This window comes from Thermobia domestica, chromosome 13, assembly GCF_964235325.1.
Source record: "Thermobia domestica chromosome 13, izTheDome1.hap1.1, whole genome shotgun sequence".
NCBI lineage: Eukaryota > Metazoa > Arthropoda > Insecta > Zygentoma > Lepismatidae > Thermobia > Thermobia domestica.
Window position 1 is genome coordinate 135,060,516 of NC_137466.1, and position 26,450 is coordinate 135,086,965.

Sequence of the window (26,450 nt, forward strand, 5' to 3'; positions counted from 1 at the left end):
GTTCTTGAAAATTTCCCACTTTAGCAGAGTTGGTAATTCTCGAGATTTCTGTCGATTTAATATTTTTTGCTTCTAATTTCTTTATTTTAAGCTAATATCTAACACAAATATTAAAAACGGGTTTGTTATTAACCTGTCCTGCTGGGGAAACCTTCCGAAATTTCGAACATATAAAGGAAACAGAGATATTTTCAAAAAACTTCAAAATAAAAAGACGCGTCATTTATTTTGCTCATAGTAGTGCATGCATTCGTGGACAGGAGTATTTCCGATTTTTTTCTGAGATTTGTTCTTTCGTTGTAATGTACCACCCTACCTATAGTAGCCTATTGATGTTATACGATAAGAATGTAATAAATTTTAGAAAAAAGTATTATTAAAAGAATTTCCAACAGTACCTGATACCATGCAGATATACGTCATTCATTCGTGAGTTAACTATGTCTGTGTTCTTAAGTTTATAAGATCAAGACAGACAAAAGTGAACTCTACAGTAAACGAAGACATGAAAATATATGAAGGAAACCAAGAGGCCTAATAATTGACATCTTAAATAACATAGTCTTATATTAGTAGTAATAAATAGCATACAGTTCCAACGCTATTGAAAGGGTGTGTGATATAACGAGAACCTGTCTTGTAATTGAATCTTCAATCACATACGTGAGTGAGAGTGTTAGTCCTTGAAGCGTTCTCTGATCTCGTTTCTAGACCGATACGTTAAAAAGGGCCTTTTGAAATCATATATGGTAATGCTTTTGCTTGCTTCAAAAGCCTTTGCTGAAGCACTATATATTGACTGACATCATATTACCCCACGACTTTTTAGAAGTAATTTAATAAGGGAGCCGAGGACAAAGAATATTCAATTTTTGGTTGAAATAACAAACACATTCCCAAACCTTTAAATGCTCACTCTTCTAGTAAAATATGAAGACACAATGTTAACTTACTTCTTTTCTTATTGTTCTGGGTTTTCCTATAAGAAAAGAAGCAAAGAGTTTAGCTCTTTTATTTCCAGAAGAGTTTCAAATTATGGTGATAACTCACAAGGGAGATCAATTTTCCTGCGCTATATAAGGTATTTTTTATTTGAACACTTTGATAATAATATCCCTTTGACTGGTACAGAGGCAATAAATTATTATGGTATTCCAGGAAATGTTTAAAGACCCATTTGTAGTTATGTTGACGACGTGACCTAATCTTGAAATTGGTGCATATTACAGCTTGCAGCAATTAATAGTGATTATGAACAAAACCGGGTTAGTAAAACGTATTCGAAAAAAAGAAAAAGTAGATCCTTGTTAAAGCAAGTAGGTATAGGCAAATTTATACGCCAAAGTAAAATCGAGAGTTTCCAATGCTTAGCCGTGGCCGAATGGTAAAGCATGCTTTATGCGCGCGTGGTCCGTAGTTCGATTCCTCATAAAGCATACGTACCTCGAATACATGCTCAAGTAATGGTTTCAATCCCACTTTGAACAGCAAGTTCCGTCTCATATAGCCGCTGCTCTGGAAAGAGATGTTAAGTTCTAATCAACAATTGCTTGCAAGATCGATTCTACAGTAAATGTCATATAAAAAAGAAAAATGAAATAGCGTTACCTAAAGTTTTCTGATTCGTAACACATATTGTGTATCATAGAAAAAACTCCTAAATGATTTATGCTTTTTTATTTGTTTCATTGTAATGTATAAATTTTGGTGTACAATCAATAGGTCTTTAATGGTCCATAGCTTGAATCTTTGTACTTTACAAACATTAAAATCTGATCATCCATCTGCGCATTTGGTATTTAAAATGACAACTCCAGTTTCCAGTTTTATGGCAAATAAATGTTTTAAATGTATTCCCTTTTAGAGTACAGAATAAAATTTCAGCAAGTACCATATTATATCACTCGTTTTGTAATGAACCACTCTACGATCAATTCCAGAGATGGTTTTGTTCTTTCGTCTGGATTACTTTTGTTTATTTTTCCAGTTATTTCTGTAATCAATGTTTTACCATTAATGCCATAATAATAATTTTAATGTTTATAAGATTTGGAACTTGGTCTTAATTGTTTTGGATTCACATTTGTATAAAAAAGAAGAAAATTTAAATTTTAAAATAAATATAATTGTTAGTATTTTCTTATTTCCCTTCCAAAATAGTGTGTTTTCTTGGCCCAAAGATGGCATTGGAATGCATTTTTTGTAAATAGTACCAGTTTCCAACTTTCAATCCAAAGACAACCGTTAAGAAAGGGAGAAGGTGGAAGAAGTTTCCTCGCCGGAGCGAAGAGGGTTCGTCGCGAGAAACAGAAGTGAGCAGAGATGGCCAGTGCGCGAGTGTTTTGTGTGTGCGTGAAATTAGTAGCATTTTAACATAGACAAACAATCAAATTTCTCATAAAACACATTGCAATACAACAATTGCGTATCAAGAACAATCAGCGTAAATGCTTATTTGGCACTCAAGTGCAGTAGTGCAATACAATGTGTTTTTATCACGTCTATTTCGGGTTTCAATTATAAAACAACAAACAAGCAATCGATATAAGTGAAACAATAGATTCAAATTATAGGACTATAGTTAGTTAACTTTATTAATCTAAACTTAATATGTATATATTGCTTTAATTGACTTATATCTTTATTCAACTTACATATGTGATAAATTAAATTGCTATTGAATGCGAATGCGATCATTATTCAACTCGCGTATCCGTGGATGAACCTGATATGGAAATACAGTTCTGTTATAATTTAACAGTGGTCCTCCAACTATTGCGCATCAATCACACATTCCAAACATAACAAACATTGGTCCTACCACGGCCGGATACGCGAGTGGAGAGAACTAGTTAGTGTGTGAACAGTTTTGTGTGAACAAATAAATTCAGTGACAGTAAAAACAGTAATATGGCGGCGTACGTGAGCGTCGGCTAGAACATTTCCCGCGCGTCGGTGTCAGTGCGGTGGTGCCACATCACATCCAGACAGAGAGAACAGGCCCAGGATTGCAGCAGCAGAGCAGTATCCAGGCAGCAGCTTTACAACCAAAGATCAGTAAGTATTTATCTGGCTCATCCTTTATTTTCCTTGCTTGTTTAAACCAAATTTAGAAATGAGTGAGACACAACGCCTGTTACGCCAACGCGCTGCATACAAAGGGAAAATTTCGCGCATACAGACATTTATAAATTAATTTGACGAAGCCCAACAAAATGTAGAAGACATTAAAGCACAGGTGGAGCATCTGGACAGGGTGTGGTTAAAACTGCAAGAAACTGCAAGATGCCATTGAAATTGAACAAGAGGATGATACCGACAACACAGGGGTAGAAATCGAAAACTTGTATTTCGGTGTAAAGGTACAATTACAAACGCTTCTGTCGAAACAAGAACACAAGAATCAGTCTTCAGATCATGACGCATCAAGAGCAAATACACACACACAAATAAAGTTGCCCGCGATTGAGATTCCTCACTTTGACGGGGATTACAAACAGTGGCTTCCCTATGAAGACACATTCAGATCACTCATAACAATAATAAAGACATTGCCGCTATTCAAAAACTGCAGTATTTGAGATCATCTTTGAAAGGGGAAGTGCTAAAATTGGTACAAAATCTGCCCATCACAGAAGCAAATTACACTGTAGCATGGAAATTACTGTCAGACAGGTACTCAAATAAACCGCTAATAGCTGCATCGTATATTCAAGAAATTCTTAACATTCGTCAGGTGCAAAAAGAAAACGGAGCAGAACTCAGGGAATTTGTAAACACCGCGGCAAGCAACATGAACGCATTACAAGCGCTCAAAACAGATGGTCAGCTATTAGACATCATTCTTATCCAACATTTTGTGTCACGATTAGACAATAGCAGTAGAAAGGCATGGGAACTACGCAAAATTGAAACACCATTTCCCACGCTTGACGAATTCCTGTCATTTTTGGAGAAAAGATGTCAAGGGTTGGAAACAATGACTGCGAACACAAGTGAAGTAAAAGGGGCAAGAATACACCAACCGAAAACAAAGGGTGTTAAGGGCAATCATACAAAGGCGTATGTGTCCACAGTTTCTCGTGCATGCCAGTTTTGCAAGGAAGCTCATCCTATATTTGCATGCCAATCATTTATTAAAGCGAGTGACAAACAAAAGAATGAGGGTGTTCGCAAGAATAATTTCTGTATTAACTGTCTGCGGGAAAATCATCGAGCAAGCGAATGCAAATCAAGTTCATGCAAAAAATACGGCAAGAAGCATAATACATTGTTGCATTATAATAAACAATCAAGCGAGTCATCGTCTTCAGAGGGAAGAAAGAGAGAGAATAACAGAAGCAGCAACACGCCCAATGGTTCCCAAGAGGAGCAAGATAATGTTCAGGGTTCTTATTGCACATTTAAAGGGTTGCATACGTCACAGGTGTTACTCTCCACGGCCATGGTGAAGGTTAAGGACAGCAATGGACAGTGGATTACATGTCGGGGCCTCCTGGACAGCGCATCCCAGAGTCACTTCATTTCGGAGACATTGGTCCAGCGTCTGCGTCTCAAGAAGCATAGAAGACACATGCCCATCCAAGGCATAAACGATGCTGCGTCAGAAGCACGGTTTTGTGTTGACATCGCACTACAGTCAATGGTGACGTCATATCAGGCAAACATCAGTTGTTCAGTGTTGCCACGCATCACTGGAAATTTACCGGCGGAAAGAGTGGACTGCAAAAATTGGAAAATCCCTAAGAATATAGCACTGGCGGATCCCACTTTCAACGTTCCAGGGAAGGTCGACTTGTTGTTGGGTGCGGAAGTATTCTTCAGGATACTCAAAGCGGAACGGAAGTTGCTGGGAGAAGAGCTTCCGGTACTACAAGACACACAGCTGGGTTGGGTCATCGCAGGAAGCATCCCATCAGAATGCCACAGAAACAGTTCAATGACGTCATTCTTCACCAGAACCGAAGACAATCTTCACGATCAACTACGTCGTTTTTGGGAGCTGGAAGAAGTGTTCACCAACCCTCGGACCGCCGAAGAGTCAGCATGTGAAACGCATTTCCAGAAAAATTTTGTGCGAGACGAGACAGGCAAATTTGTGGTTCGTTTGCCATTGCGTGAAGACAGATCTGTACTTGGTGACTCATTACAACAAGCAACAGTTAGACTACAACAACTGGAGCGGAAACTGAAGTGTCAATCCGAGCTACAAACGGCATATGTAAATTTTCTTGAGGAATATGAGCAATTGGGATACATGAAAGAAATTCAAGAATCGCAGTTAAGAGAAGAAAACAAAGGAGCAGCCTTTTACCTACCACATCACGCCGTGTTCAAACCCAGTAGTACCACAACGAAGGTCCGCGTGGTGTTCGATGCGTCAGCCAAATCTACAAGTGGCAAGTCACTAAATGACATTCTCATGGTGGGGCCTACGTTGCAGCAAGATCTGTTCTCCATCGTATTGCGATTTCGTGCCCACCCTATAGTGTTTACTGCTGACGTAGAGAAAATGTACCGTGCCATTAGAGTACATCCCGATGACACATCATTTGCAACGTATTCTATGGCGAAGATCACCTGAAGAACCAATTCGAACATTCGAGCTTCAGACCATAACCTATGGCATGGCTTCGTCATCATTTTTAGCCACAAGATGCTTACAACAGCTGGCGGAAGAGAAATCACATCTATTCCCTCAGGCATCGAAAATATTAAAAGAAGATTTTTTCATGGACGATCTCGCAAGTTTTGCGAGCAGCACAGAGGAGGCCTTAAGGCTACAAGCAGAACTCATTTCTTTGCTTCAAGGGGGAGGATTCAACTTACGCAAATGGTGTTCAAATAGTGTTGCTTTGTTGGAAGCCATTCCGCCAGAAAATCGAGAAATTGAATTCCCCATCCATTTTCAAGATATGGAAGGCGTCAACACCTTAGGTCTATCCTGGCATCCAGGCAAGGACAAATTTTTCATTAAACATCGGCCAGTAGCCATCATTGAAAATTCAAGTAGCATCACCAAGCGACAGGTGGCGTCTGTGGTAGCGACTATCTTTGATACACTAGGCTTGATAAGCCCAGTAGTAATCACATACAAGTGTTTTCTGCAAAGATTGTGGTTAGAACCAATCACGTGGGATGATGAACTACCACCAGAACTTCACGCAAGATGGCAACACTTGCAGCAGCAATTAGCATTCATTAAGGATATTCAAGTAGATCGTTTCGTTTTAGTAGAAGGAGAACCGGTCAGTATTGAACTATGTGGGTTTGCGGACAGCAGCGAATCAGCTTATGGAGCATGTATCTACGTACGATCAACGAATCAAAATGACCAAACAAAAACACAATTGCTGTGTGCGAAATCACGAGTAGCACCACTAAAGAAAATCACATTAGCCCGTCTAGAATTGTGTGCAGCATTGGTACTAGCAACTTTGCTTCATAAAATTCTACCTGTTCTGCAGTTCAAGATAGACAACATTTATTTGTGGACTGATTCCCAAATTGTGCTTGCTTGGTAATCGTCACCGCCCACAAGATGGAAACCATTTGTTGCGAACAGAGTTGCCCAAATACAGGACATAACTAAAATCAGCGACTGGCAACACTGCAGATCAGCAGACAACCCTGCGGATATGATCTCTCGTGGTGTCGAACCTGCTTCCATTCAGGACCGAAAGATCTGGTGGGAGGGGCCTCCATGGTTATCACAGCCCAAGGACTCATGGCCTTCTTCAAGAAACAAATCCAGCATTCAGGACGTTCCCGAAAAAAGGTTTGAAGCTTTGACTACACAAGAGCCTCAGGATGACGTCATCAGCAAGTTTTCCGGACTAACGAAGCTTGTACGAGTGATAGCTTACTGTCGCCGTTTCATGTACAATGCAAGAAGAGGAAGCGAGCGAAAGACAGGCAGTCTATCAACGAGTGAACTAAACAATTCGCTACAGCTGTGTATCAGAGAAGTGCAATAAAGGGAATATAAACAAGAAATCAAGGACATTAGTGCAGGTCGTCAAATCTCAGCACGTAGCCCTCTCAAAAATTTGTGCCCTCTACTGGATGAGAACCAAGTGCTACGAGTCGGTGGAAGGTTAGAAAACAGTAACCTTCCCTATGAAGGAAAGCATCCAGCCATTATTCCTTCAATTTCGCATCTGGCAACACTGATTTTGGAAAATGAACTAAAAGACATCTTCACGCTGGATTACAATTATCAGTATTCGCTGTACGTCAACGATACTGGATCCCTAAGTGTCGTCAATTAGCAAAGAAAATTATTCATCATTGTGTGACATGTGTTCGTCTCAAGGCATCACCTATAACTCAACAAATGGGACAATTGCCATCTCATAGAGTACGGCCAGCACCAGCGTTTTCAAATTGTGCGATCGATTATGCAGGGCCCATAAACATCAAATCAACTCTCAGAGGCAAATCGCTCAAAAAATGTTATATAGCAGTATTTGTTTGTATGTTTACAAGAGCCATACATTTGGAAGCGGTCAGTGACCTCACAACTGAATCTTTCCTTGCAGCCATGAGAAGATTCATAGCAAGAAGAGGCAAATGCAGTAATATTTACAGCGATAATGGCAAAACATTTGTAGGTGCAAATAATGCGCTTAAAGAATTATACAAGATGTTATGAGAAGATACATTTCGTAAAGGGGTGGAAGAGTTCACATCTTCCGAAGGTATACAATGGCATTTCATCCCGGCGCAATCTCCGCACTTCGGGGGATTGTGGGAGGCAGGAGTGAAATCTATGAAGCATCATCTCGTCAGAACTACAAGGGGCGCGACATTGACCTTTGAAGAACTTTGTACGCTCTTAGCGCAAATTGAGGCGTGTCTCAACTCTCGTTCTATAACAAAAATGAACGACGACCCTAGCGATACAGATATTTTAACCCCTGGTCATTTCCTAATAGGCAAACCTCTCACCTCTATCCCTGAGCCAGACATAACTGACCTCCCTAACAACAGATTCCTGGTCGAAGGAATACCTGAACGGACTCCAGCAGAGAAACAAGTGGTATTTCCAAAAGAACAATATAACCCCAGGTAGTATCGTGTTGTTGAAGGAAGCAAACATTCCTCCTTTGTCATGGCGCTTAGGTGTAATTGAAGAAGTGCATCTGGGTAAAGTGCAACTCGCTAGTGAGAGTTGTTACTGTACAAACTGCAAGCAGCATTTACAAACGTGCAGTGAATAAACTGGTTCCATTACCTTCCTCAGTTTCTTCCCATCAGTGACAATTATGTGTGAAAGTGTCTCATTGTTTGTTGGTCGTTATCCGACCAAGAGGGGGGGAGTGTGTTAGTATATTCTTATTTCCCTTCCAAAATAGTGTGAACGCTTATTTGGCACTCAAGTGCAGTAGTGCAATACAATGTGTTTTTATCACGTCTATTTCGGGTTTCAATTATAAAACAACAAACAAGCAATCGATATAAGTGAAACAATAGATTCAAATTATAGGACTATAGTTAGTTAACTTTATTAATCTAAACTTAATATGTATATATTGCTTTAATTGACTTATATCTTTATTCAACTTATATATGTGATAAATTAAATTGCTATTGAATGCGAATGCGATCATTATTCAACTCGCGTATCCATGGATGAACCTCATATGGAAATACAGTTCTGTTATAATTTAACAGTGGTCCTCCAACTATTGCGCATCAATCACCCATACCAAATATAACAAACAATAATAAATGAGTGTTTTTATGTATTTCAATCTTCTCATAAAAGTAGGGGGTTTCTTTTGACCACAAGATAACATTTCTTGCTCGGGAGCTTCGGTATAGGACACATTCATAACTAAAAATAATTTTTCCACGTTTCAGGATAGTGTTATGCAGCAGCGAATGTACATTACATTCCTCCTTCCTTCGGTTTAAAGCATTGTCAGATAATTGTCGAACAAATTTCGGTCGATATGAGTGTAATTTTAAGTCAGGTTACATGTGTTTGAACACAGTTGACCAAATTCCGCAGACTATTTGCTAGTTGACTTCATTGGTGATATTACCACTGATACCGCAATTTCCTCGCGTCTTTTGTTGGTTTTCTACCACTTTGTGATTTATCATTAACTATGATGGAAAGAAAACAGTTTCTGTTCCCAAAACAAAAGTGTTCTCTTTGGAAGGGGTTCTCATCTAAATCGTAGCTGAAAATGCGTACGCACCTGTTCCAATATTTTCTCTGTTCTCGGCCTCTTGTGAATCCAAGTACTTGTGACAATGTGTTCTTCAATTGTATAATCACTTGCATCAGCCATCGCTTAAATCTGAAATAAGATAAATACATTGTAATTCCGTCATATATGTTAACAGTTTATATCATTTGATTATTTTATACTTAAGGGTGGTAGTGACGGGACTTTGTGCCCGCCTTGTAAGTATTTCTGGCCCAGGACCGCCGTATTTGACTACTTCTATTTCCGACATTGAATAAAATATTTTAGTAGACTCTAAATTCAACAAAATTCTAGCATTCTGATAATTGGACCAGGTATAAATGATTAAGGTACTTTCTTATCGTTATGTAGGTATACTATATGCTCATGATCGATATGATAGTAGTGATCACGCTTTGACATAAGTAAAGCTGGTCGATATAAGAAAATGCAAAGAAAATAACATAGCTGCTTGCAAACGATGATATTGAAGAATGACAATAATTGTAATATTACTTTAAGCCTTGTAATATTACTTTAGATGCACATGTATATAGATAAATAGTGTTTCGATTTAGAATAGAAATTAAGAGTTTATGAATAATGTAATATAATATAGAAAGTAGTGCAGATGTATTTATAAAATTGAGTGTCATACTACGTAATTATGCTATGACGAATTATGGAACTTGAATTACTATCTATATCGTACGTACGAAGGAAGTTATGATATGTAATAAGAGAGAATGGCAACTTAGCTCCCTAACCTGACCTGTTCAATATAATACCTGAAGTGTCATCTAAGCTAGCTAAACCTACACTACGAGTAAACTGTCTACATACCTAGTTACCATTATGCTCACCTGCACTTACCTGCTTGTCACCAAATGTTGAGGGAAACATGTGAGAGTAGTTCAACCTTCTGGCCCGTCTTGGAGATCCCCAGATTACATCTGAAAAAAGAGAAAAAATGTTAATAAATCATTATAATTATAATTTTTTATACATTACAGCTATGTAAATATTCTATATTACGTAATACTTGACTAAATAATAACCATCTTCTCTTACAGCTATATACCTCTTTTAAAATATCATTCGTATGTTTAGATGTCAGTTACGCAAATTTAAATGTAAAATTGATTCTGATTAATTAGTTCGCTGTAAAGTTCTTATTCACTATATGGGAAATGTTCCTTCCGGCGTAGGGATGCACGCGAGACGAGACGAGACGAGAAATGGAAAAGTCTCGTCTCGTCTCGCAGCCTCAAATGTTGGTCTCGTCTCGCGTCTCGTCTCGTCTCGCGTCTCGTCTCGTCTCGCAAATGTGATGTCTCGTCTCGCGTCTCGCATAAAATTTCGAGTCTCGTCTCGCGTCTCGCGCGAGACTTTCTCGCATGGTCTCGCAGTCTCGCATATATTCTGGTCAAAATTTTGCAATGTGTTATCCTATGGCTGTTAATGAATGATGATGTGATATTCTGTCCGAAGGAAGGTATTTGACCTAAAAGTCCCTTGGCAAGCTGAATGTGGTGGTTTGCAATTGCTTTCCATGGTATGAATGTTCATAACATCCTAAGGAGACGGAACCTAAAGTTCAACATGGTATCCGAACTTGTGTCCCCTCCGCTCCAAATTAAAAGAAAAGTTGTGCTGGAATTTGATTCCTGGACCATTAATTTTCGTCAAATTAACCCTTTCCGGTACCCGGCTGTTTGGGCTATTTTTTAGACTTTCAGTCAAGCAGCTATTGCATCGTCACTATTTATCCTAGGATCAGAATGAAGCTGGCTTTCAAATGGTACCACTTGCATGCTCATCCCGTATACCAGGAGCGGGAAAAATGATGTCAAAGGGAAAATTAGGGAGGGAATTTTTTTCTCGCACTTTCGGCCCCTCTGGAGCGGCCCTGTGTGAACGTACCCATCTAAAAAATCTGATAAATAGTACCTGGTATACTAAATGTGTGTGCCAAATTTCAAGTTTCTATCTTGAATAGTAAGGGCGGAAGAAATTTTATCAGGAATTCCCACCATGCCCCAAATTACCGTAAAACACCATGATCTCAGGTAAAAAATTTCCTGAGACATCCCTAATTACCCTAGGGTCATGTTTCGCCCATCATTCTCTTCAGCTTACAACTGCCTTTCAGGCGGTATGACGCACATGTCTCCATCATGTATCTAAGGCGGGAAAATCCCGAAAAAAGGGATTTTTGGGTCTAAATATCCTCTTTTTCAACTTTTAGCCCGTCTGGACCCCCTGTTTTAACGCAGAGATATGAAAAAATCTGATAAATACTACTAGGTGGGCTGAATGTTTATGCACAATTCCAATTTTCCAGGTGCAAAAGTAAGCCCGCCAATATATATATATATTAATAGATATATACTGACAATGTCCCATATTCCCGTATACAGAGGGAAAATTTTAAACATTCCCTGAGACATCCCTAATTACCCTAGGATCATGGTTTGCACATCATTCTCTTCAGAATAGAACTGCCTTTCAGGCGGTACCATTCACTTGTCTCCATCATGTATCTAAGGCGGGAAAATCGCGAAGAAATGGATTTTTTGGTAAAATATCCCTTTTTTCAACTTTTTGCCCCTCTGGATCCCCCCCCCCTGTTTTAGCGCATAAATCTGAAAAAATCTGGTAAATACTACTCGGTGGACTGAATGTTTGTGCAAAATTTCAATCTTCTACGTGTAAAAATAAGCCCGCCAAAAAATAATGAACATAGACCGGCCCCGTAATACTAAAAGAAAATATATATTTTAGAATTATGACGTCATCACCTCCTATGTCTCGACGCAGGAAGGTGTGAAACCATACGTAAGGTCTTCTGCAATGCCTCTGGACTTGAAAAAAAAAACCGGACGAAAAAGCTCAAATAGGAGAGTTATAACTCAATGTACCATGAAACATCCCGTATGGCACAGATTGTACCATGGGATCCCCAAAGGGTTAATAGCATAATTTACAGCAAAACCAGCATAAATTGTTGCTGGATCCAACATTGTTTTCCAGCTTAGAGGTCTCCAGCAATATTTGGCTCTTCTAAAATATCGTCGCCACTATCAACATTTACACGTTTTGGTCGTTTCCTTGAAGGGTGACTTTCCATTATAAAGATGTTTTTATACCACCAAAAGCGCTTGTAGACAACAAAAGAACTCCTCACAACACAATACGACCCAATTCTTTTGGTTTGTTCGCGCTTGTAGCAATGTTGCATTATCGCATTTTATCAACTTTCGCTTTCAACTTATATAGTGTTGCCAGATCTAGAAAATAAAATTACTGACAGATCCTTCATTCCTACCATCTCGCATCAAACCTATAGGGCCATCCTACAAAACCAGTGTTTGAATTAAACTTCCGAACTAGAGGTGGATGTTTTTGATAAATATATAGAAAGAAAATACTTATTCCATGTAAAAATATCATGTTATTTCTGCGAGCCGGACCCGGGATAAACTTTGGCGAGAGGGGATTTCCCCGCCATCCCCCAGCATAAATCGCTAGTAGTGATGTGAAAAAGACAGAAACAACAGAAATATCACATTTTGCAGCAATAGGGAGTCTTATTCGCTTTTCACACCAAAAAACAGAAGTTCATGTATTCGTGCGCGCCCGCGTGTATGTGTTTGTGTCGCAAAATAAAGTCCTGAATCGATGTTGTAATGAATTTCCAATTTACAAAGCTTTCTTTTTTAATGATGTTTAGAAACTAAAGAAGACTTTAATTCTGAAAATCAACCTTGAATAATAATAAATCTTATAAAATGTCTATTGCCCCAATCACTTTTTTGTTCCTGGAGGCATTAACGCTCAACTTAGAAAATTCAATAAATGTAAAATCACTAAATATATAATTACATGTAATTCATAAGTGTTGCGAGACTGCGAGAAGTCTCGCGAGACTTCTCGTGCGAGACTTAACCGAGTCTCGTCTCGCGTCTCGTCTCGCATGGTTTAGTCTCGTCTCGCGTCTCGCATAAAATTTTCAGTCTCTTCTCGTGTCTCGTCTCGCAAATGCGAGACGAGACGCGAGACGAGACGAGACTTCTCGCGTCTCGCGTGCATCCCTATTCCGGCGGATCTGGAAAATATCGCGAAGTCCAAGTGTTCTAATCTTAATTTTCCGTAATTATATTACAATGGCAAGCTGTTTGACATTATCGTCACCTTGTGTACATCACCAAGCCAAGGAACATGTTAAAAGGGTATATTCCATGTTTACAAGTGAATCATGCGCCTGGGACTCTGTTAAAGAATTCAAGAAAACGCTCTCATCGATGATCCACGGACATCGGGGAATATTTCACTTGTTATCCAATAGGACACATAACAAATCAAAATTCAATCATGATCCCATCTAGATCTTGAGAAATATCGAGCTGTAGAGAGAGAGAGAGAGTTGGATTCGAGTTCACTTCTAAGTATAATGCTTTTATACGCCCATATCCTCGGATACATCTTAATTATTATTTGACCTAACCTATTTTATTATGCCTTTCTGTTCGGTTGATATTCCTGGTCAATAGATTCAAATGATCGTTGTGAGACTAAACCTATTGCTCAAGATAAAATCCAAACTAATACTTGAGCTTTCATTTAAGATAAGTATCTCTATCAGGAATTGAACCTTTGACCGGAAGACTTTTATATGCTTGTTCGCATTGGAGTGATACTCGACATCGTTCATTAAAACGATTTTTGTCCTCTATTTGAGACAGACCATAGAGACTCCAAAGAGAAGGTTCTATCCTTCCTCAATTTCGATACTTAAGGAGATGACGATATCAACATGGTCTGGCCGATTTTAGCCCCTTAGTTTACCCATATTAGAAAGATTGGGTGAATCTCTAGGCCACATTGAAACAAGGGGACAACAAGAAAAATTTCTAGATCCCACTGGAAATCAAACATGGACTGTCCAGTTGGTAGATAGACACCTGATCGATTACGGCATCAAAGCTCTCCCATTGTGTCATTCTGATCCTAAATAATGATTGATCATTACTTCAAATATTTAGAATATTTTTCTGTATTTTTTTTTATTAAAAACGAATATCTTGACAGTATATTAACTTTAAAAATTGATCCCTGCAAGTATTAAAATTCTTCATCCCGGCGAAATTAAAATACCGCTAATTTTACAGTGATTATGTGATATCTTCAAAAAGATAAAATATAATCGAAATGTGGAACAAGAGCGCCCTAGACAATATTATTTTGCGTGACGTACCGTTATCACAAGTCACCTAGTGGTTTTTATGTTTTCAGCTGTTTAGAAACGCGAAAATAAATGCCGATTTTCAAAATGGCTCGAAATCGAAAGCAGATAAGTGAGTCGTGATAACGGTTTCTCATGTAAAATGATATTGTCTAGGGCGCTCTTGTTCCACATTTCGATTATCTTTTATATATTTGAAGATATCACATAATTAATGTAAAATTAGCAGTATTTTAATTTCGCCGGGATGAAGACTCTTAAGTGATAACACTTACTTCTAATGTTTTGAAATACCGAATAGCGCCGAATAGAAAAAACTTAGCCGGTTAGAACGTAGAACGAGTGTGGAAGTATTACAAGAATCAGAGCAGAAAAGCTCCCTGGACACCTTAAAAAATATGAAAAGAAACTAGAGAATATGGCCAGAGATATGGTATAAAGTACATAAAAGAGACAGTAGGACACGAATGTTCCAATTGAGAGATAATAGTAAACTATTAAACACGATAACTGGCTATTGAGTATAAACGTTATTGCGAGTTGGGGAAAAGAGTGTTTTCGTTATGAGTTCTTACTGTGATTTTTATTGAAGCTGTTGCTTTGCTGAAACTGTACAATAAATTTGACTATGGTATGAAAATTTTAGTTCTATAGCTGCGTTTTCTTGTTTACTTACACTGTAGTTACAAGATATATTTCTGAGGCTGAGAAGTAAACTATGCCAAGTCACTTTTTGGCCGAAACTGAGTTATCATATTTCCTTATTACTTACATTAGTACGAGAGACACTAGAAAAGTTTTGGGATGTGGACAACTAGAAAAGAGGAAGTGAATAATTTTTCTGTCAATAAACAATCGACGCAATTCAACAAAATATTTGAAAACATTTTTTCGCTTCACCTGTGAAATTAATATTTTATGACATACTACTTTACTTCTCAGCCCCAGATTTCAATTATTTATTAACTAATATCGATCTAATATGTAATTTTTTAAATTTTTAATGTTGACATGATATAAGAAATAGGTTGTGTTATGCAGTTAAAGAACAAAAGAAATGTTTCTTGAAGGCAGTAAGGTCATTAGCAGTGTAAGAAATTAATCAGTAGCCCTTAGCTGAAGAACTCAGTCCCGAAATTCACATAAATGAATTAATTAACTATATTGGTATGCTTCGTTGTGGTTACATGGTTAACAGGAGGACCCAGGTTAGACTCTTGGTAGGAACGCATTTGATTCAGATTCCACATTAAGGTAAAAGTCTACGTTTCACACAGATTCAGTGCTAAAGAGAAGTGAAACTCCATTCCAACAAACGGTAATTGACTGGTAGACGGACTGAAGCGTGGGTTGATTATTTGTGGCAATAAACTTATTAATAATGACTGAATATTACATTTAATTATCTTTGAAAAGGATCAGCTAGTGTTTGTTCCTTGTACCATTAAATATGTACTTTTACCTATATTAGATTGAAGTTTGAAATTCAGAAGTGTGAAAAAATTAACTGATGGGACGTAGAATCTCAACCTATATACTCTATAATAAATCTACCAAGTATACTTAGTTCTTCTTCAGAATGTCTAGGATCGCTATACGTTTTCTCTTATTCGGGCTTTGAAAATGGTGGGTTTTAAAAAAAATGTGGGTAAATCTCCTCTTTTTGTAGTTTACAGACAATTGATTCAACTTCAAGATTAGTAATATGTAATTGGTGATGGTTAACTATAGTGATCACAACGAGTCGTGAAGCTTGACTTTGATCTACCGATTCCACCACCCAGTAGTACGTGAGGATGTGTTCCGGTCGTTAACCCCTATCCATGAAATTTTGCCAGTCTGTCTCTCGCGCTTCACGGAGAGTACCTCCTGAGGGTACAATGTTGCCGAATTGCCCTTTAGTTCCGTTTTGTTCATTTTCGTTGTTGCCGTTGTGTTATGTTTTCGCTGCTATTATTGTCACCGTTTAATTCGAATAATTGCTACCGTTCTGGAAATGCTTTTTGTAGTTCGTTCATCATATTATCAAAGTTTGGCAATATTTCTGCTATTTGATGTTTTCTCATGTGTGCGTTCGGAAAGCAGCTCCACGAATCGTACCGAAATAGTCCGATGTATTACACGTGATGCAAAACAGGTCTCTGATTGGTGTAGAGCCTAAATTTCACAAATCGTTGCGGGTACTATAGTTATTAGTGTTATTTAACTCTTCCTTAATATTATTTAATTATTAACAAATAATTGTAAAAAGCAACATTAACATACTTGTAAATAATTGTTAACATTCATATTATTGTAATGTTCAATTTTCAAGAAAATACAGTACACTCTGAGCATGAAGAAAAGAAGGATAATGTTTCCATAAGCGGTATTGTAAAAATTTAATTGTGTAAATTATTTTCTCTGTATGCCATTAAGAGATTTGTGGATCAATATAAATCATTTTATGAAACATAGAAGAGGATCTCTAGTTTAAAGTCTGCCACATAGTAACTCTAAGAATCTTCATACATATTTTTATCACAATAAACCATGTAATTACGAGGTACTTTTCATCATAGTGTTTGTTGTTTAAAAGAATGGACTAATGGTTTCCGGATTAAGTCAAGAAATTACGTATATAAGAACTGCACAAAAAGGAGAGACGCTAGTTGACGTTGGTTTGTTATCGCTAAATATAATCCTGTTTCTCCGATAGAACCAACCAACAATGGCATACAGAGGTTGAAAAAGAACAAAGTTGGGTTAAGCTTTTCCAGGTTCATGGAAATCCACATCTTCCTTCTCCATTAGTGACTCTACTGGTTCCTGGTTCCTTTTGATCGCAAGCGAAACGCCATCTTCTTGTTCGTTCTTTGTTCTATCTACCTTCGTCGCTCAGTTTAAAGAAAAAAGGGGGTTGCCAAGAACTCTTTCTGGGTGGCCTTCCAATTACGAAGAGATCTACGAAGGAAAGTTTAGGGTTGCTTACTGTTGTTGCTTAACGCCAGAGCATCTCGGAAGTTCCTCTGTCCTTTTCTCTCTTTCTCTCTCTCCCATTCTCTTGTTTTGTTTTATACTGGATAAGAACTCTTCCTGCTTTCTCTCCTCTATCAATTCCCTTTGCCTCTTCTATATCCCCTTTCTGTTCCTCTTCGCTGATTTCTGATCCAATTACACAAAACCCAGTCGGTCCTTGCCTTCTTCACAGAAGAAAAAAACTACCCAACCAACACCCGCAGAAAAGAGATGCTGAAAGATTCACTTAGAGAATTGCACTGAGTGGTTTTTACAAGTTTGTTTTCTTTCCTAGTCTGTTTTTCCTTTCTTTTTCCTTCATTCTTTGTTTCTCGCGTAAATGAAACAACTTGCAACAGGTTTTTCAACCTATTATTTCCACCTTAATTTCATTTATCTTTTCTCTTTTTAAGCTTTTATAATTGTCTTTTGTATTCAAACAACAACAATGTAACTATCGATGTTTCTAAGTAACAATTAGCAACTATTGCATTTGGGAAACACCATTATGGAACGACAGGTGTGATTGATATAATATATTTTCTTCTACTTTCTTGTTTAAGTATAAATTGAAACATTGTTGTCGGTTGTCAAAAGGATGGAATTACTGGCATTTGTAATACGATGTTTTATTGTTGTTCAAAACTGGTGTCCAACAAGGCTATATGCTTGTGCCTTCATTAGAAAATAATAGCATGTACGACATTAATTTTAGATAAGACGCAAATTTTCTTCCTTCCGAAGACAAATATTTTGCCTGGTAATAAATCATACCTGTCAAGTCTAGTTTTTGTGCTTTAAAGATTTTTAACAAAAATATCACGAGAATTAAACTCATTATTGGTACGAAAAGAGGATTCTTCTGTTCCCTCATTTTCTGCATAGGGAGATTTATTTTAGGTTATCAATGTACTAAAGTGTTGATGTACTCTAAAATTGTATAAAATAATTAAAAAGTAAGACTATAACCTGGCTATATGAACATAACGGAAAGCACGCAAATAGAGGTTCCAAACAAAACACAATAGGAACTTAGTATGTATAAAACGAATTTACTGAGATAAACAGTTGAATTTGAACATATAACACAAGCTAAAAATTAACTTATTAGAAACTAAGTGGAGAAGTCACCAGCTAACGTGAGAATTTATATCCCACACATTATTTTGTAAATATCATTACACCAAGTCGACCGATCTAAATTCAGTTTTTAAAAATGCTGTAATTAATAAGGAGAATTGTATTTAAATTCGTGAATTTGTGGAAAATTTGTTGAAACACGAAAATATATAGCATTTAAACAGATTTTTTGCTGGTACTGTATGTTATCACATATCTAACCCGTGTTGTACTTGAATCTGAACCCACAACGTCGGAGTGATGTATATATTTCCTGAAAGCTTGGGTCAAAGTAAGATCAAAACTGGATACCAAAATTGGGGGATGTCTCATGCATTCCGCTTGGGGGCAGCACTTTACTCATTTTTATTAAAATCTTTAAGCGTGTCCGTAAAGTCTGTTGTAACCCAAAACAAATCTGAAACGGTGAGACAGATATGAAAAAAGAAAAACATGTCTTTCATAATTTCAAAAGTACAACGTATCAAAGTAAAATAAATTGTTTCAGGGTAGGGATCAAGTTGAGTACTTTTCTAGAAAGTCGGTCGCAGTGACCTCAACAGCTACCGTATTAGTTGCAGCAGGAAATGGAACTTCTCATGTTTATCAGGGAAGGAGTCTGCGCATTTCTCCCCAACTTCTCTGGCATTTCCAATTAGCACAGTCACAACTGTTTCAATAAACAACATCCAAACCTTGGCCTTTTCTCTCTCATAACCCAAGCCTTATCGTGGCAAGAGGACGTAAAATTTTCATTGGGTTACTAATCACTACATTTTCATGCAATGACAATATTTGAAATGTTAACAAAATAACTATTCAAGTTCAGTCCCTTGGCATTTGAAGCTTTTGAGTTGGACCCCGTTTGGGATCCTGTGGGTGACCCTGAGACATTTCTTTTTTTACTTCGATACATTCTAGTTTTTTGTTTTTGTTTTTACACCTCTCTCAGCGTTTCAGATTAATAAGAGTGAACATAGACTTTTCATTGACATTTTGACCCACCGCCATTTTGCACAGGCTTATCACCAAGAGCCGAGACTTGTTTCATCTTCTTTCACCTAACATCAGCTTTCATACTATACTAAACTTGAACCCCTTTCCCATTTCAACATTTTGAGTTCGACTCCGTCCGGGACCCTGCGAGGGAAACTGGGACTTTTTTTTTTACTTTGAATCATTATACTTTTGAAATAATGACAAGTCTGGGTTTTTGTTTTTATACCAATCCCTCCGTTTCAGATTCATACGAGTGGCTATAGACTTTGCAATTAGGATTTTGTTGATATTTTGACTCACCGCTATTTTGCACAGGCTTATTGTAGAGAGTCGAGACTTGATTTATCATCTTTCATTTGACACCAGCTTTCATACGATATGCAAGTTGACCCCCCTTTTTCTTTAAATATTTTGAGTTGGACCCCGTCTGGGACCCTACGGGGGACCCTGGGACAATTTATTTTACTTTGATACGTTGCACTTTTGAAATGATGAAAGATATGCTTTTCTTTCTTCATATCTGTCTCACAGTTTCAGATTTTTTGGGGGTTACAACAGACTTTACGGACACGCTTAGAGATGTTAATAAAAATGAGTAAAGTGCCGCCCCCAAGCGGAATGCATGAGACCTCCCAATTTTGGTAACCGGTTTTGACCTTATCTTGACCCAATCTTTCAGGATATATATATACATCACCCCCACTTTGTGGGTTTAAGTTCAAATACATCCCTAGTAAGATCTAAAACTCAGATAACATAGTAATACAGTAATAACATGAAGAGTGAGGAAATTTCTTATTCTTATAGTAAATAAATAGGCTTTACAAACAATATATTTAAGTTTTGAAAATCACAAATTTTAAAATTATATAATCACAAGCACGTAAACAAAATGGTTATCACTTTTACGACAATTTTACTCTTGTAAGACTAAAACTTACACTACAATTTTCTCCAAGTTAGTTACTATTTACCCTTAGCATGAGTGATAGTTATTTATTGTATTCTAACAAAATTAGAGTTCAAAAGACAAATATTTTTAGAACTGAAAAATCCAATAAATGAATGTGTTTTAAAAAAAATTAGTATTGGTTTCTATTAAAATAAATATTTAAAAAAAAATCTTACACGTTTTAAACTGATATGCATTCTACAACATGAATGAATATTTACTTTAAAAACACATTCAAAATTAATAAAGTAATGGAAGTAGTAAAATACTTTTAGCAACATAAACCATTTACAAGAAGCAACACAAATCAGAAAGGAAAAGAAAGAAAGAGAAAGGGAGAGAGAGAGAGATGTGCTAAAATGATGTGGGTGGGATCAATAACAAAGACAAAACTTGCGGACTGAATTTCTGTAATTGAATTGCGACTGCAAGCGAGAGTTTCAGAATAACCAAAATAAAACAAACAAACAAACATAAATCCAATATCAATCTAGAAAGCAAAGAAGAAATTAATTTTCACATACAGCAGAGTAAAAAGAAATAATTTTGTGAGGTAACTATTTTAATTGGATATCGAAACTTGCCTTATTCTCCCTCTAAATTTTTGTTTAAAAATCTTTTTGTTCTGTTTATTCTGATCACTTTACTTCTGTTGTATTGGTTTAGTGGTTCAGCCTAATCACGTGTGATAAGTACACTATAATCTGAATTCGAACCTTCCCACAACTACCCTAGCATATTTTATACATCGGCGCTGGAGATAAATTTTGGTGAAATTTTCGAAAAATCATTATTGCTTGGTAGTCTTTGCCCCTCCTCAAATAAAATCCTAGTTGCGACATTGGGTATGAGGTTTCAGTGGTATAGCACTCACCTCTGGTTAGGATGTCTAATTTCCTCTCTTATTTAGCACAAATTTACGCTTTGATTTAATGCTAATCTTATCTCCCGTATTACAAAATGGCAGCTAATGAGGGCTTTGAAGATAAAAGTACAGGTAAAACTCTCAATTTTTGAAGTTTATCTTGATTTTTTTAACATTGTCAATCCTCTCTTAAACATCAAAATCCCACCGTAGGTTTTAATCTTTGTTCACTGCAATAATATTATAGTTTTTTATGTATTAAAATGTTTTAAATCTAAGCATTTATATTCATTCATAATAGTCATAAAGTCGTAACAAAGTCTCCCTTATTTTTACAAAGAAAAGTTGGCAACTCTCTGTCTTTGTTGTGTGAAATCTCTGGTTTGACTTCAGGACTTATAAATTTGTGGCTGACTACATTGTATTCATAGACCTACCCAGTGTTCTTCCTTTTCCTCCAAAATTTTCATTCCACCAATTATTTCATAATCATACACTTTCAGTAACAATCCATTTACATTTAGCCTATAATAGCATATCCGTGGAACGTAAAACGGAAATATTTTTCCGGCTAGGAAATTCAATCAAGGCCATACTCAAGGAAGATATATTGGGCTTTGGAAATTGCCTTCCGATATTCTGAAGTTTCACTCGGTCAAGTTCTGTTTTAAGACATTGTCAAAGTTTTTTAAAAAAAATCTTGCTATTTTTAGACTACACTTTCGTCCTACCATAATTTTTCTTTGGTTAGAACCAAGTTTAAAATTCATTTTTAACACAACCTCATGTTCTTTGTGATTTGACTGTTTACTCAGGGATGTAAACCATATTTAATGCTAGTAATGTATTCAATACTTGAAAATAACATATAACAATTGAGCATTTGATATTGAGAACAACAGAGAGTCAACTGAAGGAAAACGTAAGAGGGAGATAATTTTATCTTCCTAATGTTTACATTTCATAAAAAGAAAGGTCAGTGAAAGAAAACTGAATCACTTCTCGCCAGCACATTTTGGCTCTTTTCCCTGTCTCTTTTTTTTTTTAAATTTTTAATCGTCCTTGAAACGCCTACAGATATACAAAAGAAGAATACAAATAATTTCCCCTTTCTTCTATTGAGTGACATTAATCAGAAAGAGACGCTTTTTCGTTTTCTTTAGAGAGAACCCACTCAGAAATGACGTAATTTCTCGGAATTAAACTGAATGTCTACATTCAGTCTGATCTTTAAATATCATTAAAGTTCTTCTTGTATCTTTTCGCATATGATCAACGAATGCGTTTAGTTCTTTGCTACATCTAAGTCACAGAGAAAGATATGCCAAATATACATTACGTTTTCTGGTTAGTTCACTCGGATAAATTTTTGCTATGCTTTTTTTCCCCTTGTATTGATATGCGCGATGATTGGAAGAAATAACTTAAATGACATAAAGCACTCTTGTTTATTCATACATTTTATATGTGTATCTACAAGCTTGTATAATAACTGAAAATTGATTCTTGCAAAAACTTGGAAAAGACAAAATTATGAAAGTACCTAGAAGTAAAATTAAATTAGATCTTTATTTGAACATTTGATATAAATGTGTTTCGTAGTGCTAAAAGAGAATGAATGATAAATTTAGGGTGAATGATGGGGAAGAGTTGGAAGAAATTAAGGTATTCGGACAAAACCGAAGCACCTCAAGAAATAATGCAATGAAGGACTCTGTCTCAGTGGAATAACATCATCTTTGGTGATAAGTGCCTCTGGTTCGGTCCAGGCCAAGTGTGTTTCTAATGGACAACATCGTGTACGAGGGTTTTAGGGATAGTTTATAACTCATATTAACACATACTTGGAGGGATGTTACAGTTTAAGAAAGGATAGGTGTTTCCTTAAACTACTATGAAAGTTGCGACAGGTGTTAATCGTAGTACTAACTAGTCTAAAAATATTGACCTTGTTTGCAGATGGCGTCAGTGACCCAAGTCTCAGAGTATATGAGTCTCGGTGGGTAAGGTTTAACATCGTTTGATGGTGACATCAAGATTCGTCTAAAAACCTCTGGCAATGGAATTTATGAGATGGCAATTGATGGAATAATTCAGGATTCACCTAATGCTAAATTACATTGATAGTACTGACAAGAAATGACATAAAATCTTGTAGTTATTAAAGTAAGGATATATTTTAAATGTCCATAACGAAAGAGTCTAAGCACAATTATATGACTAGGTATGCCTAAGACTCCTTTCATAAAGTTCCCCAAAATTACAAAAAGCTACAGAAATAATAAAGTAACAGAAGTTCTAATATAAGTTTGCGTAAATTATAAAGTTACACAAGTTACTACTGCTCACTTATGACATCTAAATGAAATACAGTGAGACATTGCATCAATGTAAACTAGCCTTCTTTAGAGTTCTACAATACATCGATTAATACGATGCCACTTCGATTTCTTTGATTTAGCGACGTGCTCGACCAGAAGTTGATACATTGGAATTTCATTCTCTGTTTGCTCCTGCTTCAAAAGATCTATAAATCTGTACATGCTCACGAATGGATTCCTTGCTTTCTTGTTGATTTTGGAATGCCATGCTTCAACTCAATTTGTCATTCTGTCTCCCTTGTTATGGTACGGCTTCCACGGTTTTCTGAAAGAGAGAAATAAAAACTATTAACAAGATTCTTCGCAATGGTGAACCAGAACAAATATGCAGAACGCAGTTTATTGCTTGAGCACCTACGAAGAACTATTCTGGGAAATTATAGGTAAGATTACTATACTTTTACTATTTAAAAAGAAGAAACGGTTATGTTGAACAGAAAGTTGTTCAATATGGATTTGTGCAATAAGAATTCCCATGCACATTTTTTTTTTTTTTGTCTGAGAAATAATAGTTGTGAATTATATGGATGAAGCTTCAGAAAAAAAGAGAAAATGGTACTTACGGAGGATAATCTGTCTCATTCTTATCTACCAAATTCTCAATCATGCGTCGTGGAATTCTGGAGCTTGTGGTACATTGAGCACATTTTCCATGATATGAATGCAAGCATCTAATACTTTATTTTCTTGAACAAGAACTAGTGCAAATAGCTCTTTTGATCTACTCCCGAACATTCTCATCCTCTCGATATAGTTAAACTATTTCTATTCTTGAAACTTTCTTCAAATGCACTGAGAGTAATGAAAATAATATCGTTGAATTCTTGTGTTTGTTGTATTTGTTAGTATTGCTATTATTGCTATTATTGCTATTATTATTATTATTATTATTATTATTATTATTATTATTATTATTATTATTATTATTATTATTATTATTATTATTATTATGTTTCTTCTCTTAGATTTGTTAGATATTCCAGTTTAAATTGGCCTTGAGCTGTGTCTGGAATTACATTCGTAAATAAATAAATAAATAATGAGACGCAGTTGACAGCCAACTTTTCAAAATCAATTGTCACCTTTAGTAGGTTCCATTTCAATCCTTTGTTATTGATAACTTCTAGAACTATTGAGAACATACGATGGTACGTTGTTTTTTGTCTTCGAGGGAAGAAGACAGTAAAGTGTCGGAAAACACTTCCCTAAATATTCGCAATATATTGTGAATAACAGTACAAAAATCGATACAACAATTTCAAAATCTCCATCCATTAAGGTCTCTTTACTTAAAGATAATTTCTGAAGTTTATCTTCTGTACCAAACACCTAAAAAGAGGAAAATAAACGATTTTATCGAATGTTAATAGCAGGACTGTAACTTGTAGAGAGACGAGGGAAACTGCTCCCATTTAAGGTCCTCGTCATTCGCCCTTCCAAATAAAACGTTTTCACTTTATATGATATAATATATACACAAACGTATGAATGCACTACAGGATATGTTTACCATAGGAATCCTAAAGCAAAATGCAATTACACACAAAAGAAATCTTCTCAATGAAGCAAAAATGTGATCCGGAGAGGTCTCACATCATTAAAATGTCTACTATTTGGACCCCCCAAATAACATATAATTCTTAAGGTTTTAAGTTGTGTTAGATATTGTTCCTTCAATTAAGCTTGTGAAGCTTGAAATGACTCACCATACACTTTCCAAAAGAACCGAAAAGAATTTAAAATACTGCTACTGCCTCATCATCATGTGAGAAAATTTATATCCCTAACATGAAACATTAATATGTGAACTTTTAATTAGAGCGCGAGAGTAGTTCTAAGAGGAAAGAATAACTTTTAATGAGAACTACCGACACATGCAGAACTACCGACATAAGCTAACTGAATTAAATTAAAAAAAAAAATCAACTTTCGCGTAATAAGTATAGTAACCCTGTGTTATCATTTTTGATTACGTTCTCATGGCTAGGAGGTATTAGATGAATCTTGAATAAGGTCAACTTGAAGCTACTTATTTGACAGCTGACAGTTGAAGCTAGTAGATATAAAAAAATGTTGGAATTCTTTATAGTCAGACGTAAGATGTTATGTCATAAAGTTGAATGAACCTTCCTCAAAAGTGTGCTACATTTAACAATTTTATTTCGATACATAAGCGCAAATGTTGCGCAGACCTGTGAAGAAATATGCACTATTCACGGCCAAAATAAGTTATCAAGCCAGAAGAAAAGTCGTTCAGTTCCTTTTGTTCAGAAAATTCTGCTGTCCAAGATGCTCACAGCGGCGGGTGACCAATCACAGCAAAAGTGGATGATATTGTGGCAAAATCGATCCAGATTGTCTTGTAGCCTCATGCAACCTTGTAACCTGAACATCCATCACCAAGCAGTGATAAACTGTTTGGAGAAAGGTGGGTACAAAGAGAAGCTCGATATTTGGCAGAAACATGATCTGACTCAAAAGCGTTTTTCTCGATCGAATTTCTTTCTACAAATTTCTACTGAAATGTAACGAACCATTTCTGAAACGGTTACTTACGAGTGATTAAAAGTTGGTAACCTACGTCAACAATGTGCGAATAACATCGTGGTCGAAGCAAGGAAAAGCTGCAGAGTCTGTGTTACAGCCCATGCTTACACCCAGCAAGGTTATGCTGTGCGTTTGGTGGAATTGG

General features: G+C 36.5%; 3 protein-coding genes across 4 annotated transcripts in view; all 3 read left to right on the forward strand.

Annotated features, from left to right (window-relative positions):
- Positions 1-26,450, forward strand: part of LOC145668536 (calcitonin gene-related peptide type 1 receptor-like) — a 1,245,332-nt gene that overhangs the window by 361,027 nt on the left and 857,855 nt on the right. The window lies entirely within an intron of this gene.
- On the forward strand, positions 3,794-5,584 carry LOC145667760 (uncharacterized). Its single transcript, XM_081735201.1, has one exon. The coding sequence runs from the start codon at positions 3,794-3,796 to the stop codon at positions 5,582-5,584; it is 1,791 nt and encodes a 596-aa protein (XP_081591327.1).
- On the forward strand, positions 5,628-6,524 carry LOC145667761 (uncharacterized). Its single transcript, XM_081735202.1, has one exon. It carries the CDS (start codon positions 5,628-5,630, stop codon positions 6,522-6,524), a length of 897 nt encoding a protein of 298 aa, XP_081591328.1.